At 57.0% G+C, this 20256-nt stretch overlaps 1 protein-coding gene across 1 annotated transcript in view; it reads right to left on the minus strand.

The window, feature by feature from the left end:
- Positions 1–20256, minus strand: part of LOC140403402 (uncharacterized) — a 960939-nt gene that overhangs the window by 872006 nt on the left and 68677 nt on the right. The window contains exon 6 of the mRNA XM_072491328.1: positions 14934–15005. Within this exon, the coding sequence (XP_072347429.1) occupies positions 14934–15005 (72 nt within the window). The remainder of the gene's footprint in view (positions 1–14933; positions 15006–20256) is intronic.

Raw genomic sequence — 20256 nt, forward strand, 5'->3', positions numbered from 1 at the left:
CGGGGCGGCATGGCCCGGTTACAGTGATTCTCTGCTCCTCGGTATCGGGGCGGTGTGGCCCGGTTGCGGTGATTCTCCGCTCCTCGGTATCGGGGCGGTGTGGCGCGGTTACAGTGACTCCCCGCTCCTCGGTATCGGGGCGGTGTGGCCCGGTTGCGGCGATTCCCCGCTCCTCGGTATCGGGGCGGTGTGGCCCGGTTGCGGTGATTCTCCGCTCCTCGGTATCGGGGCGGCGTGGCCCGGTTACAGTGATTCTCCGCTCCTCGGTATCGGGGCGGTGTGGCCCGGTTACAGTGATTCTCCGCTCCTCGGTATCGGGGCGGTGTTGCCCGGTTGCGGTGATTCTCCGCTCCTCGGTATCGGGGCGGTGTGGCCCGGTTACAGTGATTCTCCGCTCCTCGGTATCGGGGCGGCGTGGCCCGGTTACAGTGAATCTCCTCTCCTCGGTAGCGCGGCGGTGTGGCCCGGTTGCGGCGATTCCCCGCTCCTCGGTATCGGGGCGGTGTGGCCCGGTTGCGGTGATTCTCCGCTCCTCGGTATCGGGGCGGTGTGGCCCGGTTGAGGTGATTCTCCGCTCCTCGGTATCGGGGCGGTGTGGCCCGGTTACAGTGATTCTCTGCTCCTCGGTATCGGGGCGGTGTGGCCCGGTTACAGTGATTCCCCGCCCCTCGGTATCGGGGCGGTGTGGCGCGGTTGCGGTGATTCTCTGCTCCTCGGTATCGGGGCGGTGTGGCCCGGTTGCGGTGATTCCCCGCTCCTCGGTATCGGGGCGGTGTGGCCCGGTTGCGGTGATTCCCCGCTCCTCGGTATCCGGGCGGAGTGGCGCGGTTGCGGTGATTCTCTGCTCCTCGGTATCGGGGCGGCATGGCCCGGTTACAGTGATTCTCTGCTCCTCGGTATCGGGGCGGTGTGGCCCGGTTGCGGTGATTCCCCGCTCCTCGGTATCGGGGCGGTGTGGCCTGGTTACAGTGATTCTCCGCTCCTCGGTATCGGGGCGGTGTGGCCCGGTTACAGTGATTCCCCGCTCCTCGGTATCGGGGCGGTGTGGCCCGGTTGCGGTGATTCCCCGCTCCTCGGTATCGGGGCGGTGTGGCCCGGTTACAGTGATTCTCTGCTCCTCGGTATCGGGGCAGTGTGGCCCGGTTGCGGCGATTCCCCGCTCCTCGGTATCGGGGCGGTGTGGCGCGGTTGCGGTTGATTCTCCGCTCCTCGGTATCGGGGCGGTGTGGCGCGGTTACAGTGATTCCCCGCTCCTCGGTATCGGGGCGGTGTGGCCCGGTTACAGTGATTCTCCGCTCCTCGGTATCGGGGCGGTGTGGCCCGGTTGCGGTGATTCTCTGCTCCTCGGTATCGGGGCGGTGTGGCCCGGTTGCGGTGATTCTCTGCTCCTCGGTATCGGGGCGGTGTGGCCCGGTTGCGGTGATTCTCTGCTCCTCGGTATCGGGGCGGTGTGGCCCGGTTACAGTGATTCTCCGCTCCTCGGTATCAGGGCGGTGTGGCACGGTTAAAGTGATTCTCTGCTCCTCGGTATCGGGGCGGTGTGGCCCGGTTGCGGTGATTCTCTGCTCCTCGGTATCGGGGCGGTGTGGCCCGGTTACAGTGATTCTCCGCTCCTCGGTATCGGGGCGGTGTGGCCCGGTTGCGGTGATTCTCTGCTCCTCGGTATCGGGGCGGTGTGGCCCGGTTGCGGTGATTCTCTGCTCCTCGGTATCGGGGCGGCGTGGCCCGGTTACAGTGATTCTCTGCTCCTCGGTATCGGGGCGGTGTGGCCCGGTTACAGTGATTCTCTGCTCCTCGGTATCGGGGCGCTGTCGCCCGGTTACAGTGATTCCCCGCTCCTCGGTATCGGGGCGGTGTGGCCCGGTTACAGTGATTCTCTGCTCCTCGGTATCGGGGCGGTGTGGCCCGGTTACAGTAATTCTCTGCTCCTCGGTATCGGGGCGGTGTGGCCCGGTTACAGTGATTCTCCGCTCCTCGGTATCGGGGCGGCGTGGCCCGGTTGCGGTGATTCTCTGCTCCTCGGTATCGGGGCGGTGTGGCCCGGTTGCGGTGATTCTCTGCTCCTCGGTATCGGGGCGGCGTGGCCCGGTTACAGTGATTCTCTGCTCCTCGGTATCGGGGCGGTGTGGCCCGGTTGCGGTGATTCCCCGCTCCTCGGTATCGGGGCGGTGTGGCCCGGTTACAGTGATTCTCCGCTCCTCGGTATCGGGGCGGCGTGGCCCGGTTACAGTGATTCTCCGCTCCTCGGTATCGGGGCGGTGTGGCCCGGTAGCGGTGATTCCCCGCCCCTCGGTATCGGGGCTGTGTGGCCCGGTTACAGTGATTCTCTGCTCCTCGGTATCGGGGCGGTGTGGCCCGGTTACGGTGATTCCCCGCCCCTCGGTATCGGGGCGGTGTGGCGCGGTTACAGTGATTCCCCGCTCCTCGGTATCGGGGCGGTGTGGCCCGGTTGCGGTGATTCTCCGCTCCTCGGTATCGGGGCGGTGTGGCGCGGTTACAGTGATTCTCTGCTCCTCGGTATCGGGGCGGTGTGGCGCGGTTGCGGTGATTCTCTGCTCCTCGGTATCGGGGCGGTGTGGCGCGGTTACAGTGATTCTCTGCTCCTCGGTATCGGGGCGGTGTGGCCCGGTTGCGGTGATTCTCCGCTCCTCGGTATCGGGGCGGTGTGGCGCGGTTGCGGTGATTCTCCGCTCCTCGGTATAGGGGCGGTGTGGCGCGGTTGCGGTGATTCTCCGCTCCTCGGTATCGGGGCGGTGTGGCGCGGTTACGGTGATTCCCCGCTCCTCGGTATCGGGGCGGTGTGGCCCGGTTGCGGCGATTCCCCGCTCCTCGGTATCGGGGCGGTGTGGCCCGGTTGCGGTGATTCTCCGCTCCTCGGTATCGGGGCGGCGTGGCCCGGTTACAGTGATTCTCCGCTCCTCGGTATCGGGGCGGTGTGGCCCGGTGGCGGTGATTCTCCGCTCCTCGGTATCGGGGCGGTGTGGCCCGGTTACAGTGATTCTCCGCTCCTCGGTATCGGGGCGGCGTGGCCCGGTTACAGTGATTCTCCGCTCCTCGGTAGCGCGGCGGTGTGGCCCGGTTGCGGCGATTCCCCGCTCCTCGGTATCGGGGCGGTGTGGCCCGGTTGCGGTGATTCTCCGCTCCTCGGTATCGGGGCGGTGTGGCCCGGTTACAGTGATTCTCTGCTCCTCGGTATCGGGGCGGTGTGGCCCGGTTACAGTGATTCCCCGCCCCTCGGTATCGGGGCGGTGTGGCCCGGTTACAGTGATTCTCCGCTCCTCGGTATCGGGGCGGTGTGGCGCGGTTGCGGTGATTCTCTGCTCCTCGGTATCGGGGCGGTGTGGCCCGGTTGCGGTGATTCCCCGCTCCTCGGTATCGGGGCGGCGTGGCGCGGTTGCGGTGATTCTCCGCTCCTCGGTATCGGGGCGGTGTGGCCCGGTTGCGGTGATTCTCCGCTCCTCGGTATCGGGGCGGTGTGGCCCGGTTGCGGTGATTCCCCGCTCCTCGGTATCGGGGCGGTGTGGCGCGGTTGCGGTGATTCCCCGCTCCTCGGTATCGGGGCGGTGTGGCCCGGTTGCGGTGATTCTCCGCTCCTCGGTATCGGGGTGGTGTGGCCCGGTTGCGGTGATTCCCCGCTCCTCGGTATCGGGGCGGTGTGGCGCGGTTGCGGTGATTCTCTGCTCCTCGGTATCGGGGCGGCGTGGCACGGTTACAGTGATTCTCTGCTCCTCGGTATCGGGGCGGTGTGGCCCGGTTGCGGTGATTCCCCGCTCCTCGGTATCGGGGCGGTGTGGCGCGGTTACAGTGATTCTCTGCTCCTCGGTATCGGGGCGGTGTGGCGCGGTTACAGTGATTCCCCGCTCCTCGGTATCGGGGCGGTTTGGCCCGGTTGCGGTGATTCTCCGCTCCTCAGTATCGGGGCGGTGTGGCCCGGTTACAGTGATTCTCTGCTCCTCGGTATCGGGGCGGTGTGGCCCGGTTGCGGTGATTCTCTGCTCCTCGGTATCGGGGCGGTGTGACCCGGTTGCGGTGATTCCCCGCTCCTCGGTATCGGGGCGGCGTGGCGCGGTTGCGGTGATTCCCCGCTCCTCGGTATCGGGGCGGTGTGGCGCGGTTACAGTGATTCCCCGCTCCTCGGTATCGGGGCGGTGTGGCCCGGTTGCGGCGATTCCCCGCTCCACGGTATCGGGGCGGTGTGGCCCGGTTGCGGTGATTCTCCGCTCCTCGGTATCGGGGCGGCGTGGCCCGGTTACAGTGATTCTCCGCTCCTCGGTATCGGGGCGGTGTGGCCCGGTGGCGGTGATTCTCCGCTCCTCGGTATCGGGGCGGTGTGGCCCGGTTACAGTGATTCTCCGCTCCTCGGTATCGGGGCGGCGTGGCCCGGTTACAGTGATTCTCCGCTCCTCGGTAGCGCGGCGGTGTGGCCCGGTTGCGGCGATTCCCCGCTCCTCGGTATCGGGGCGGTGTGGCCCGGTTGCGGTGATTCTCCGCTCCTCGGTATCGGGGCGGTGTGGCCCGGTTACAGTGATTCTCTGCTCCTCGGTATCGGGGCGGTGTGGCCCGGTTACAGTGATTCCCCGCCCCTCGGTATCGGGGCGGTGTGGCGCGGTTACAGTGATTCTCTGCTCCTCGGTATCGGGGCGGTGTGGCGCGGTTACAGTGATTCCCCGCTCCTCGGTATCGGGGCGGTTTGGCCCGGTTGCGGTGATTCTCCGCTCCTCAGTATCGGGGCGGTGTGGCCCGGTTACAGTGATTCTCTGCTCCTCGGTATCGGGGCGGTGTGGCCCGGTTGCGGTGATTCTCTGCTCCTCGGTATCGGGGCGGTGTGACCCGGTTGCGGTGATTCCCCGCTCCTCGGTATCGGGGCGGCGTGGCGCGGTTGCGGTGATTCCCCGCTCCTCGGTATCGGGGCGGTGTGGCGCGGTTACAGTGATTCCCCGCTCCTCGGTATCGGGGCGGTGTGGCCCGGTTGCGGCGATTCCCCGCTCCTCGGTATCGGGGCGGTGTGGCCCGGTTGCGGTGATTCTCCGCTCCTCGGTATCGGGGCGGCGTGTCCCGGTTACAGTGATTCTCCGCTCCTCGGTATCGGGGCGGTGTGGCCCGGTGGCGGTGATTCTCCGCTCCTCGGTATCGGGGCGGTGTGGCCCGGTTACAGTGATTCTCCGCTCCTCGGTATCGGGGCGGCGTGGCCCGGTTACAGTGATTCTCCGCTCCTCGGTAGCGCGGCGGTGTGGCCCGGTTGCGGCGATTCCCCGCTCCTCGGTATCGGGGCGGTGTGGCCCGGTTGCGGTGATTCTCCGCTCCTCGGTATCGGGGCGGTGTGGCCCGGTTACAGTGATTCTCTGCTCCTCGGTATCGGGGCGGTGTGGCCCGGTTACAGTGATTCCCCGCCCCTCGGTATCGGGGCGGTGTGGCCCGGTTACAGTGATTCTCCGCTCCTCGGTATCGGGGCGGTGTGGCGCGGTTGCGGTGATTCTCTGCTCCTCGGTATCGGGGCGGTGTGGCCCGGTTGCGGTGATTCCCCGCTCCTCGGTATCGGGGCGGCGTGGCGCGGTTGCGGTGATTCTCCGCTCCTCGGTATCGGGGCGGTGTGGCCCGGTTGCGGTGATTCTCCGCTCCTCGGTATCGGGGCGGTGTGGCCCGGTTGCGGTGATTCCCCGCTCCTCGGTATCGGGGCGGTGTGGCGCGGTTGCGGTGATTTCCCGCTCCTCGGTATCGGGGCGGTGTGGCCCGGTTGCGGTGATTCTCCGCTCCTCGGTATCGGGGTGGTGTGGCCCGGTTGCGGTGATTCCCCGCTCCTCGGTATCGGGGCGGTGTGGCGCGGTTGCGGTGATTCTCTGCTCCTCGGTATCGGGGCGGCGTGGCCCGGTTACAGTGATTCTCTGCTCCTCGGTATCGGGGCGGTGTGGCCCGGTTGCAGTGATTCCCCGCTCCTCGGTATCGGGGCGGTGTGGCGCGGTTACAGTGATTCTCTGCTCCTCGGTATCGGGGCGGTGTGGCGCGGTTACAGTGATTCCCCGCTCCTCGGTATCGGGGCGGTTTGGCCCGGTTGCGGTGATTCTCCGCTCCTCAGTATCGGGGCGGTGTGGCCCGGTTACAGTGATTCTCTGCTCCTCGGTATCGGGGCGGTGTGGCCCGGTTGCGGTGATTCTCTGCTCCTCGGTATCGGGGCGGTGTGACCCGGTTGCGGTGATTCCCCGCTCCTCGGTATCGGGGCGGCGTGGCGCGGTTGCGGTGATTCCCCGCTCCTCGGTATCGGGGCGGTGTGGCCCGGTTGCGGTGATTCTCTGCTCCTCGGTATCGGGGCGGCGTGGAGCGGTTGCGGTGATTCTCTGCTCCTCGGTATCGGGGCGGTGTGGCCCGGTTGCGGTGATTCTCCGCTCCTCAGTATCGGGGCGGTGTGGCCCGGTTGCGGTGATTCTCTGCTCCTCGGTATCGGGGCGGTGTGGCGCGGTTGCGGTGATTCCCCGCTCCTCGGTATCGGGGCGGTGTGGCCCGGTTACAGTGATTCTCTGCTCCTCGGTATCGTGGCGGCGTGGTGCGGTTACAGTGATTCTCTGCTCCTCGGTATCGGGGCGGTGTGGCCCGGTTACAGTGATTCTCCGCTCCTCGGTATCGGGGCAGTGTGGCCCGGTTGCGGTGATTCTCCGCTCCTCGGTATTGGGGCGGCGTGGCGCGGTTACAGTGATTCTCCGCTCCTCGGTATCGGGGCGGTGTGGCGCGGTTACAGTGATTCTCCGCTCCTCGGTATCGGGGCGGTGTGGCCCGGTTGCGGTGATTCTCCGCTCCTCGGTATCGGGGCGGCGTGGCGCGGTTACAGTGATTCTCCGCTCCTCGGTATCGGGGCGGTGTGGCCCGGTTGCGGTGATTCTCCGCTCCTCGGTATCGGGGCGGTGTGGCCCGGTTGCGGTGATTCTCTGCTCCTCGGTATCGGGGCGGTGTGGCCCGGTTGCGGTGATTCTCTGCTCCTCGGTATCGGGGCGGCGTGGCGCGGTTGCGGTGATTCTCCGCTCCTCGGTATCGGGGCGGCGTGGCGCGGTTGCGGTGATTCTCTGCTCCTCGGTATCGGGGCGGCGTGGCGCGGTTGCGCCGATTTTCTGCTGACACGGGGATCGGGGATTCCCGCCCACTGTTTGTAAATAAAACTTTGTTCTTATTTCTACGCGGTTTGGAACAGGAACAGGACGGCTGTTTGGACTCAGATTTTTTTCAAATGGTCCGTACAAACCCTACCTGATTGTCGTGGCCTTCCCGAAGCTCCCCCCTTACTGACCATTGATCAGCTGCGAACGTTGGGTCACAATATCACCGTGTGAGCTCCGCGCTCCCTCCAAAACGCCTGGAACTGAAAGAGGAGCAAAGCGTTGTTCCTTGTGTGAGATCACTGCTCCGTGATAATAACCAATGGTGGTGCCATTGAATGCTGGGAGCCGTGGTTAGATTGTCTCTCATTGGCAATGGTGATTGCCAGGCATATGTTTGGCAGGTCCTGTCCAGGGCGCTGATCTCGCTGATCTTGAAGCGGGACAAGGACCCATTACAGTGTGGATCGTACAGGCCGATCTCGCTCCTCAACGTCGACGCGAAGTTGTTGGTGCAGGTTCTGGCTACCAGAATTGAGGACTGTGTCCCGGGGGTGATTCACGAGGAACAGACGGGATTTGTGAAGGGCAGGCAGCTGAACACCAATGTGCGGAGGCTCCTTAATGTAATTATGATGCCTTCGGTGGAGGGGGAAGCGGAGGTAGTGGTGGCTATGGACGCGGAGAAAGCCTTCGATAGGGTGGAGTGGGAGTATCTTTGGGAAGTGCTGAGGAGGTTTGGGTTCGGGGAGGGGGTTCATCAGTTGGGTTAGGCTACTATATAGAGCCCGGGTAGCGAGTGTGGCCACGAACCGGCGGAGGTCGAAGTACTTTTGGCTGTACCGGGGGACGAGGCAGGGGTGTCCCCTGTTCCCCTTGTTGTTTGCACTGGCAATTGAGCCTCTGGCCATGGCACTGAGGGAGTCCAGGAACTGGAGGGGACTGGTCCGGGGGGGAGAGGAACACCGGGTGTCACTGTATGCCGATGGCCTGTTGTTGTATGTTGCGGACCCAGTGGAGGGGATGGCGGAGGTCATGCGGATCCTTAGGGAGTTTGGGGACTTTTCGGGGTATAAACTTAACATGCGGAAGAGTGAGCTCTTTGTGGTGCACCCAGGAGACCAGGGAAGGGGAATAGGGCGGAAAGGAGCTTTCGGTACCTGGGGATCCAGGTAGCTAGGAGTTGGGGGGCCCTGCACAAACTCAATTTGACGCGGTTGGTGGAGCAGGTGGAGGAGGATTTTAAAAGATGGGATATGTTGCCACTCTCACTGGCGGGTAGGGTGCAGTCGGTTAAAATGAATGTCCTTCCGAGGTTTCTCTTTGTATTTCAGTGCCTTCCCATTCTGATCCCTAAGGCCTTTTTTAAACGGGTAAGCAGGAGCATCATGGGATTCGTGTGGGCGAATAAGACCCTGAGGGTAAAAAGGGTTTTCCTGGAGCATAGCAAGGACAGAGGAGGGCTGGCGTTGTCGAATCTATGTGGCTACTACTGGGCAGCCAATGTGGCGATGATCTGTAAGTGGGTAATGGAGGGGGAGGGGGCGGCGTGGAAGAGGCTAGAGATGGCGTCCTTTGTGGGCATGTGTCTGAGGGCGCTGCTGACGGCACCGTTGCCGCTCTCGCCGACATGGTACACCATGAGTCCGGTGGTGGCGGCAATGCTAAAGATTTGGGGGCAGTGGAGGCGCTGGATCAGTGACATGGCAGGGTTCATCAAGCTGGAGAGGATAAAGTTTGCCTTGCGAGGGTCTGTGCAGGGGTTCCTCAGGCGGTGGCAACCGTTCCTAGACTTTCTAGCGGAACGTTAGGAGGTCAGCAGCAGCAGCCTGGGGAGGGGGAGGTTCTTTTGGGGTGGCGTTGGGGTGAGGGTGGGGTGTTTCCCTATTTGTGTTTTTATTGTTATATGGGGGGTTATGGTAGTTTGGGGAAATTCTATGTATAATTCTTGCGGTTTGTGTTCTCATGTTTTAGTTTCTTTTTTCTCTACGGGGGGGGGGGGGGGCTTGTTGAAAATCTGTTGAAAATTTGAATAAAGATATTTTAAAAAAAAAAAGTTATGGTCAGGTGAGGGCAGCACGGCGGCACAGTAATTAGCACTGCTGCCTCACGGCGCCGAGGTCCCGGGTTCGATCCCGGCCCTGGGTCACTGTCCGTGTGGAGTCTGCACATTCTCCCCGTGTCTGCGTGGGTTTCGCCCCCACAACCCAAAGATGTGCAGGGTAGGTGGACTGGCCACGCTAAATAGCCCCTTAATTGGAAAAAATGAATTGGGTACTCTAAATTTACTTTAAAAAAAGTTATGGTTAGGTTCATCTTTAGGTTTATGGTTAGTGTTAGTGGTAGGTTTAGGGTTAGGATTAGGGTTAGGGTTAGGTTTATCGTTAAGGTTATGATTAAGGTTAGTGTTAAGGTTTAGAGTAATGTGTTGAGATTAGATGGAGGGTTAGGTTTAGGGTTATGAATGGGTCATGGTTAGTGTCCGGGCTGAGTGCTCGGTTTAGTGTTAGTGTTAGTGTTAGGGTTAGGTTCAGTGCTCGGTTTAGGGTTAGGTAGAGGTCGAGGATTCGGGTTAGGTTTCGGGTTATGGTTAGGGCTATGGTTAGGTTTATAGTTTGGGTTGTAGTTAATGTCAAGCTTAGGTTGAGGGTTAGTTTTGAGTTTAGGGTTAGGTTTGAAATTGAATGCATGAAATGAAAATCGCTTATTGTCACAAGTAGGCTTCAAATGAAGTTACTGTGAAAAGCCCCTAGTCGCCACATTCCGGCACCTGTTCGGGGAGGCTGTTACGGGAATTGAACCGTGCTGCTGGCCTGCCTTGGTCTGCTTTCAAAGCCAGTGATTTAGCCCTGTGCTAAACAGTCCCTAACCAGGTTTTGGGTTATGATTAGGATATTGTTAGTGTTATGGTTACGTTGAGGGTTTGTATTAGGTTTAGGGTTAGAGTTAGGGTCATGGTTAGGGTTAATGTTCAGTTTAGGGTTAGGCTTAAGGTTACGTTTAGGGTTCAGGTTAGGGTTAGGCTTAAGGTTACGTTTAGGGTTAGTGTTTCTTGTCTGCACCTGAGGAGGCTTCCTGGTGTATTTGGGTTGAGGCTAGTGTTTAGGATTGGTGAGAGTTCGGGCCAGCGTAAGAGAACTTAAATTCTGGTCATAAATCTGGAATTAAAACCTAGTCTCAGTCACGGTGCCCACAAAATCATTGTCTGAGAAAGTGTAATAGGGACTTGAAATGTTAACTCTCTTTCTATCTCCACAGATGCTGCCAGACCTGCTGTGTTTCCAGCATTTTCTGTTTTCGTTTCATGAAATCATTGTCAATCGTCCATTTTAAATAAACATCAGGTTCACTAATGTCCTTCAGGGACGGAAGTCTGCCGTCCTTACCCGGTCTGGCCTGCATGTGACTCCAGACCCACAGCAGTGTGGTTGACTTCTAACTACCCTCTGAAGTGCCTGTTCAAGGGCTATTAGGAATGGGCAACAAATACTGGCCCAGCCAGCCCAGGAAAGAATAATAAAAAAGCAGTCTCTCATGAACGCCGCTGAGATTCAGGTCGGAGAATTACTCCCTGAACATGCTGAGCAGATATGGCCTTCAGCTGTGGCCCCATCTCCTTCTCCTCCACCTTCCTCTTCCATCAGCATGTCCCACTCTGCAAGGCCTCTCTTGATTCTCCCATTTAGCTCCATTGAAGTTAACAAAATCAGAATTATCCCCAGTCAACAAACGGTCTAAAAAATCAACCCAGGCAGTGGTGGGAAACTTGGGCATTGGAGGGAAGTGTAACTTGCCAGGCTGACATGTTATATGTCTGCTTATTCGGCCTCCTTATTGACCGCACGGGGTCTGAATGGTGGGTGGCGCGGTGGCACAGTGGTTAGCACTGCTGCCTCATGACACCAGGGAACCGGGTTCAATTCTGGCCTCGGGTGACTGCCTGTGTGGAGTTGGCACGTTCTCCCCGTGTGTGCGTGGGTTTCCTCCGGGTGCTCCGGTTTCCTCCCACAGTCCAAAGATGTGCAGGTTAGGTGGATTGGCCGTGCTAAATTGCCCCTTAGTGTCCAGGGATGTGGAGGTCAAGTGAGATACGGCGATAAGGCAGGGTGGACGGGGGAGTGGACAAGGGGGAGTGGACAAGAGGGAGTGGACAAGTGGGAGTGGTCTTTCAAAGGGTCGTGGCAGACTCGATGGGCCGAATGGCCTCATTCTGCACTGTAGGGGTTCTATGAACATCAGATGGGCAGTACATCAGGCAGTAGATGAGATAGTTCACGTAGGTTTACGGTGCGAGGGGCAGAGTTTAGAGGAGATGTGCGAGGAAGGAAGGTAGTGGGTGTCTGGAACCCGCTGCCGGGGGAGGTGGTGGAAGCAGGGACGATAGTGGTGTTTAAGGGGCGTCTTGACAAATACATGAATTGGCTTATGGACCCCGGAAGTGTAGAAGGTTTTAGGTTAGACGGGCAGCATGATACAGGCTTGGAGGGCCGAAGGGCCTGTTCCTGTGCTGTACTTTTCTTTGTTCTTTGTGATCAGTTTCAGAACCCCAGTCTTCACCCAGGTCTTGGGCACAAAGATCTGGGGCTGGTTTAGCACACTGGGCTAAATAGCTGGCTTTTAAAGCAGACCAAGGCAGGCCAGCAGCACAGTTCAATTCCCGTACCAGCCTCCCCGAACAGGCGCCGGAATGTGGCGACTAGGGGCTTTTCACAGTAACTTCATTTGAAGCCTACTTGTGACAATAAGCGATTTTCATATTCATTTAAATTGCCTCTTACTGCATGAATCTCAGTCCCAGTGCTCCGTTAGTCATGGCGCAGTGGTTAGCACTGCTGCCTGACAGCGTCAGGGACCCGGGCTTGATTGCACTCTGTGGAGTTTGCACGTTCTCCCCGTGTCTGCGTGGGTTTCCTCCGGGTGCTCCGGTTTCCTCCCACAGTCCAAAGATGTGAAGTTTCGGTGGATTGGCCATGCTAAATTGCCCCTTAGTGTCCAGGGATGTGCAGGTTAGGTGGGGTTACGGGGTTAGGGCGGGGAATGGGCCTCGGTAGGGTGCTCTTTAGGCGGTTGGTGCAGATCGATGGGCTGAATGGCCTCCTTCTGCACTGGAAGGATCCTATGATTCTACTCTTCCCGTGAATGTGTTACAGCTTTTGTCTGCTGTGCGACGAGCTGTTATTTACGGTTCATTGTCCGACTGCACTATTCCTGTGGATTTATTCCACTGTTTGGAGCTGTGTCCCAGTTGCGTAATTACTGCCTGACAGATTATACATTACCGCTGGACTATTGTCCCCTTCTCCAATTGCCCGTTGCTGATTAATGGAAAGCTATTCACCTAACCACTCTGTTACTGCCTTGGCTCCGTCTGTGTCCCACCATCAATCAGTCCATTATATTTATTAATTGTTGGCTTTCTTTGTACCCTCTCCAGCCCATGAAACAACTTTGTTTACAAGGGGTGATGTTTCCATTTTGAGCTGGTCATTTACTTTCAGCCTGCCCAAGACTGAAAAGAAGTGACTGCACGGGAACTGCTGACGTAGCCCTCAGCTCTCTGAACCGTGTACCAATCTCGGGTATTCGGTGAGAATCTGACAATGTTCAGAGAGCTTTGGAGACACACCTCCTGTTCAGATTTTCAGATTTTCCAGATTCACAGATTCTCCAGATGGGAGAGCTCCATTTTGATAATCGCCTTCGAGTTCCTGATTTCTCTGAACATTTGTGTGACTGAAACGGGGACAAAGATTTAGCCTGTTAGCCACATCACGAGGCAGTGCTAATTGAATAATCTAATATCAGCAGTATTACTGGCAGAAGTGACCAATCTGATTAAATACTCTAATCTCTGTTGAATACAGCACTGAGGAGGTGCCGCACTGTTGGAGGCACTGTCTTTTAGATCAGACGTTACCCTGGGAGCTCATCTGCCCTCTCGAATGGATGTTAATAATAATCTTTATTAGTGTCACAAGTAGGCTTACATTAACACTGCAATGAAGTTACTGTGAAAATCCCCTAGTCGCCACACTCCGGCGCCTGTTCGGGTACACAGAGGGAGAATTCAGAATGTCCAATTCACCTAACAGCACGTCTTTCAGGTCTTGTGGGAGGAAACCGGAGCACCCGGAGGAAACCCACGCAGACACGGGGAGAACGCGCAGACCCCGCACAGTGACCCAGCGGGGAATCGAACCCGGGACCCTGGTGTTAAGCACTGTGCTACCGTGCCGCCCAATCCCCCGATATTAGAACAGTACAGCACAGAACAGGCCCTTCGGCCCTCAGTGTTGTGCCGAGATACTATTTCAAAGAAGGTCAGGGCCGTTCCCACCAATGTCCCGGAAAGTAATCATTGCTCAGCCGACATCACCAAAATAAAATAAACCCGATCAGAGCGTTTGCTGTCGGTGGGACCGAGCTGTGCACAAGCTGCCCGTTTCTTACATTGCAATGGTGATTACACGTCAAAGGTACTTCATTAGCTGTAAAGCATTTTGGTGCCTCCTACAGGGTGCTATAGAAATGCAAGTCTTTCCGTTTCTTTCTTTCAATGCAATGCATCCAATGTGGTCTTACTGATGTCCAGAACGGGTTTTGATCCTCAGACACCCCTGGGGCTCCCCTAGTGGCTGAAAGCTCAAGTCTCACATAGTTTACCGAACATATACCGGGCTGATTCCTGTCAGAACTCTTTCCGTTGTCCAATATACCGTCCATTAGCCTCTCATAATGCGGGATTCTCCTTTCGAGGGACTAAGTCCCCACGCCGGGGGGGAAATCCGGCGCAAACCACTCCGGTGTCACCAGCCCCCGAAAGTGCGGAATTCTCCGGGGGACTAGGTGGACGGCGGAGGGGTTGGCGCCGGGGGCGAGGTGGACGTCGGAGGGGTTGGCGCCGTGCCAGCTGGCGTCGAAGGGACTGCGCGAGTCCGCGTCTTCTCAGTGCCGGCCCCTGTAGGGATCCGCCATGGCCGGTGCGGAGAAGATGTGGAGCCCTACAGGGGCCGGCGCGGAAGGAAGGAGTGCCCCCCACGGCACAGGCCCGCCTGCAGATCGGTGGGCCCCAATGGCGGGCCAGGCCCCCTGGGTCGGATCCCGCCGCGCCTTCCCGAGGACTGCCCCAGCCGACTTGCCTGCCAGGTCCCGCCGTGTGGGACAATGTCTAATCCACGCTGGTGGGACTGACGAGAAATGGACGGCCACTCGGCCCATTAGGGCGCGGAGAATTGCCGGGGGGGGGGGGGGATTGGGGGCATGAACCCCGCCCAAAAACCGGCGCTGGAGAATATGGCACCCAGCGTCGGGGCGGCGGGGTGGGATTCGCGCCGCTCCCGGGGATTCTCCGACCCGGCGGGGGGTCGGAGAATCCCGCTGCTAATATCAGACGGGGGGGCATAAAAGGTTCACCTCAGTCAAACCGGTCAGACTTTATTATTAAATTATTAACGAGTTGGAACTTCAGAGATAATCCAATCAGAACCCTCTACCCCGAAAGAGATTGCAATGCCCAGACCTTTATTCTGAGCCGGCTGGCAGTAAGGCCACTCAATTTGGCCAAGATTTGCTCCTAACCCCGACTCGTGTTTCCCCAGCCAACCAGTCGCATCAGATTCTGTTTCGATCTTGAGCGAGTGAACCATCACCTTGTGGAGGTAAAGCAGTGAACATAGGGGCAGAGCTGAAGGCAATGATGCCAGTGGAACCAAACCTAATGAGCGTCGGTGGCACCGAAACCCAACCGGTGCCAGTCACCCAGACCCAACCGGTGCCAGTGTACCCATGTTGGGTTTGGTTCCACTGGCTGAAGTTGGAGACAGTCTGAACACTGACGCCATCAACACTTACTGTTCCTCAGCTGTGAAAGTTCAGCCCTCAAATCAGCCAGCGAGCTTCTCGTTTCCTTCGACATTCCTGCAACTAAAGGTGAAACCTCATTTTAGTTCTCGAGGCAGAGTTAATTCCATGATGAGTGAGGGCGGTGTGTGCGTGTGTGTGCGTGTGTGTGTGTGGGGGTGGGGGGGGGGGGGGAGGAGGTAGACAGTGTTGTCACTCAGGAACAGGATGAGGGCCACTTCAGCCTGTCCCACCATCGCTCATTAATTATCCACACCCAGGGGACCTCCTTTCTATAAACAATATTGCATTAGCCATCTCTCTGTGAATGGTTAGAATCAATTATTCCCTCACTTTTATGACACCTTAATTGCAGCTTTAGCAGACATACTGCCTGTATGTATTTGAACCCAGGGTTTTTAATAACATTACTACAACAAAATATAATATATAACAATTTCCTACATTCATCACACTTCCCAGTCAGCAGAATCTTCCCTCTGTTCCCCTTACTTTCCTGAAAACTTTGACTAAATCATCCTTTACTCTTCCAAATTCTCGGGAACTCAACCCTAATTTGTGTAATCCCTCCTTGGCGTTCTGGTATCAGTCTAGTGAATCTACATTGCGCTCTCTTCAATGCCAGGGTTTCCTATTTGAGGTATGGTGCCCCAGGACGGGCCGAGCACTCAAGCTATGGCCTATACCAGGTTTTTGTACAGTCAATGTATGAAATGCTTTGCAATGAAGTACAGCAACTCACCAAGGCTCCTTCGGCAGAACCTTCTAAATCCGTGACCCCTCCCACTTAAAGGCACAAAATGCAGCAGATAGGATCATTGGAACGTAGGAGCAGGAGCAGGCCATTCAGCCCATCGCGCCTGCTCTCCATTCAATATGATCATTGCTGATTGGACATTTCAATGCCTCCTCCCACCACCCACTATCAATCTCTGCTTCAAACGTCCTCAATGACAGAGCTTCCATGTCCCTCTGGGATAGAGATTTCCAAAGTTTCACAAGCCTCTATGTGAAGACATTTCTCCTCATCTCGGTCCCAAGGGGCATCCCCTTCTGTGTCCCTGGTTCTAGACTCCCCAACCAAGGGAAACATCTTACCTACATCCACCGTATTTTGTAGGTTTCAATGAGATCACCTCTCAAACTTCGAAACCCTAGAGCATACAGACACAATTTGCCCAATTTCTCTTCATAAGTCAGTCCCGTCATCCCCGGAACAAGTCTGGTACCAGGATGTTGCCTGTTATGGAGGGCATTAGTTATGAGGAGCGGTTGAATAAACTTGGTTTGTTCTCACTGGAACGACGGAGGTTGAGGGGTGACCTGATAGAGGGTCATAGACAGAGTGGATATTCAGAGGCTTTTCCCCAGGCTAGAAGGGTCAATTACTAGGGGACATAGGTTTAAGGTGAGAGGGACAAGGTTTAGAGTCGATGTACGAGGCAAATTTTTTACACCAAGGGTAGTGGGTGCCTGGAACTCGCTGCCGGAGTTTTCATAGTTTTCATAGAATTTACAGTGCAGAAGGAAGCCATTCGGCCCATCGAGTCTGCACCGGCTCTTGGAAAGAGCACCCCACCCAAGGTCGACACCTCCACCCTATCCCCATAACCCAGTAACCCCACCCAACACTAAGGGCAATTTTGGACACTAAGGGCAATTTATAATGGCCAATCCACCTAACCTGCACGTCTTTGGACTGTGGGAGGAAACCGGAGCACCCGGAGGAAAACCACGCACACATGGGGAGAACGTGCAGACTCCGCACAGACAGTGACCCAAGCCGGAATCGAACCTAGGACCCTGGAGCTGTGAAGCAATCGTGCTATCCACAATGCTACCGTGCTGCCCTCTTTTGTACAGTGTCTTCTCTCAGAGGGGAGTGAATCTGTGGAATTCTTTACCGCAGAGAGCTGTAGAGCTGGGCCGTTAAGTCTGTTCAGGCTGAGAGAGACAGATATTTAATCAGTGCGGGAATCGAGGGTTATGGGGATAAGGGGGGGAAAGTGGAGCCCCTTCCCCCAATCACTGCCCCTTTCCCCCAATCACTGTCCCTTTCCCCCAATCACTGTCCCTTTCCCCCAATCACTGTCCCTTTCCCCCAATCACTGTCCCTTCCCCCAATCACTGTCCCTTGCCCCCATATCTGAAGTGTTGGGTGCTCTGATATACAGACGAACCAACATGGTTGCGATTGGTACAACGCAGTTTTATTCTGTTAAAACTATTTATTCAACAAACTTGGTACTCAGCACGTGGTGACTGTGTAAGTGTCTGGCTTTGAGGTCCTTGCCGTGTGCCGTCTCCTAATGGACTGCCCAGGAAGTGTTGTGTTTCTTGTTTTGTACTGTGTATGCTCTTGTCTGTGATTGGCTGTCGTGTTATGTGTGCTAATTGGTCCGTTGCTCTGTCTATCATTATGTATGTGTCTATGTGCTGTGATGTTCTCTTGAATATCATGACATCCCCCCTTTTTTACAAGATTATGTGCCTATGTGGTTATAAATAGAAATGTGTCCTGAGTGCAGCTGAATGTGTGTGTGCATGTAATATTTACAGCATGTACATGAGGCTTAACTATATACAAGGGGCGATGTCGGGTGTGACATGCTAACGAGGTCGTACCATAACAAAAAGAAAACAACGTGGAAATGCGGAACGATAAAACGAATGCCTGTAACGAGAAAAACATAGACATGTTAAAACAGTGGTTGCAAGAGTTCAACGTGTAAACAGTCTCATAAGTCCAGTCTAGTAGGTGAGCGACGAATTCGGGTTGACCGTCAGGGTGGCACTCCATTCATCGGCCCGATTGATGGTGTTGACCCGGTTCCCATCAATGACCGCAACCTGGAAGGCGACTTGGTCATCTGTGTCATCGGTTTGGCTGTCGTAATGTGGAGGCTGAATGGTCCGCACGTTCCTGCGAGGTTGTCGGAGTTGGGGAAGATTGACAGGTTGAGCTGCTCGACAGTAGGCAGCGTAGTGGCCCACCTTGCCACAGCGTAGACATTGTCGGGTTTTTGCGGGACATTGCCCTTTTAAATGTGCAGCTCCACAGTTGCCGCACGTCGTGATGTCATGGCGTTCGTTACACCACTGCGCATGCGCAGTTCGGTCTTGCGTCGAGCGTGCCTGCGCATCACGTCCCTCAGTGTTGCCGTAGGTTTTGGCGCGCACAAGCGCGGGAGGCCTCGAAAAGCGCGCGAAACGGCCGCCCTCGTCCGGGCCGCGGGCCGGGAGAAACTTGATTGCCTGGACTCATTCGGCCTCGCGGGTCGCCTGGCTCGCCGATCCAGTCGCGTAGGACCCCTGATTCGGTCGCCTGAAATAGGGCATAGCGGCTGGTGGCGTTCTCATGCAGGATACAGGCTTCAACAGCAGATGCTAAGGTCAGGCCTTTTATTTTTAGAAGCTGCTGGCGTAGGCTGCCGGAGGCAACCCCAAAAACGATCTGGTCCCGGATCATGGACTCTGAGGTGGTGTCGTAACCGCAGGACTGCGCGAGGATGCGGAGAGGCGTCAGGAAGGACTGAAAGAGCTCATCCTTACCTTGCAGGCGCTGCTGGAAGACATACCTCTCAAAGCTCTCGTTGACTTCAACGTTGAAGTGTTGGTCGGGCTTGAGAAGGACCGTCTTGTATTTGGATTTTTCCTCGCCTTCCGTGAACACCAGGGAGTTGTAGACATGGATGGCGTGCTGCCCTGCGGTGGTGAGGAGGATGGCGATCTTTCTGGTGTCCAAGGCTTTGAGGTCCTTGCCCTGTGCTGTCTTCCTAATGGACTGCCCAGGAAGTGTTGTGTTTCTTGTTTTGTACTGTGTATGCTCTTGTCTGTGATTGGCTGTCGTGTTATATGTGCTAATTGGTCCGTTGCTCTGTCTATCATTATGTATGTGTCTATGTGCTGTGATGGTCTCTTAAATATCATGACACCTTTCCCTCATATCACTGCCCCTTTCCCCCAATCACTGTCCCTCCCCCAATCACTGACCCTTTCCCCCAATCACTGTCCCCCTTTCGCCAATCACTGCCCCTTTCCCCAATCACTGTACCTTTCCCCCAATCATGGTCCTTTTCCCCCAATCACTGTCCCTTTTTCCCAATCACTGCCCCTTTCCCCCAATCACTGTCTCCTTCCCCCAATCACTGTCCCTTCCCCCAATCACTGTTCCTGTCCACAATCACTGTCCCTTTCCCCCAATCACTGTCCCTTTCCCCAATGACTGGCCCTTTCCCCCAATCACTGCCCCACTCCCCCAATCACTGTCCACTCCCCCAATCACTGTCCCTTTCCCCAATCACCGTCCCTTTTCCCCGATCACTGCCCCTTTCCCCCAATCACTGCCCCTTTCCCCCAATCACTGCCCCTTTCCCCCAATCACTGTCCCTTTCCCCCAATCACTGTCCCTTTCCCCCAATCACTGCCCCTTTCCCCCAATCACTGTCCCTTTCCCCCAATCACTGTCCCTTTCCCACAATCACTGTCCCTTTCCCCCAATCACTGCCCCTTTTGCCCAATCACTGTCCCTTTCCCCCAATCACTGCCCCTTTCCCCCAATCACTGTCCCTTTCCCACAATCACTGCCCCTTTTGCCCAATCACTGTCCCTTTCCCCCAATCACTGCCCCTTTCCCCCAATCACTGTCCCTTTCCCACAATCACTGCCCCTTTTGCCCAATCACTGTCCCTTTCCCCCAATCACTGCCCCTTTCTCCCAATCACTGTCCCTTTCCCACAATCACTGTCCCTTTCCCCCAATCACTGTCCCTTTCCCCCAATCACTGTCCCTTTCCCACAATCACTGTCCCTTTCCCACAATCACTGCCCCTTTCCTCCAATCACTGTCTATTTTCCCCAATCACCATCCGTTTCCCCCAATCACTGCCCCTTTCCCCCAATCACTGTCCCTTCCCCCAATCACTGCCCCTTTTGCCCAATCACTGTCCCCTTTCCTCCAATCACTGTCTATTTTCCCCAATCACCATCCGTTTCCCCCAATCACTGTCCCTTTCCCCCAATCACTGCCCCTTTCCCCCAATCACTGTCCCTTTCCCCCAATCACTGCCCCTTTCCACCAATCACTGTCCCTTTCCCAATCATTGCCCCTTTTCCCCAATCACTGTCCCTTCCCCCAATCACTGCCCCTTTTGCCCAATCACTGTCCCTTTTCCCCAATCACTGCCCCTTTTGCCCAATCACTGTCCCCTTTCCTCCAATCACTGTCTATTTTCCCCAATCACCATCCGTTTCCCCCAATCACTGTCCCTTTCCCCCAATCACTGTCCCTTCCCCCAATCACTGTCCCTTTCCAC

The sequence above is a fragment of the Scyliorhinus torazame genome, chromosome 27, assembly GCF_047496885.1.
Source record: "Scyliorhinus torazame isolate Kashiwa2021f chromosome 27, sScyTor2.1, whole genome shotgun sequence".
Lineage (NCBI taxonomy): Eukaryota > Metazoa > Chordata > Chondrichthyes > Carcharhiniformes > Scyliorhinidae > Scyliorhinus > Scyliorhinus torazame.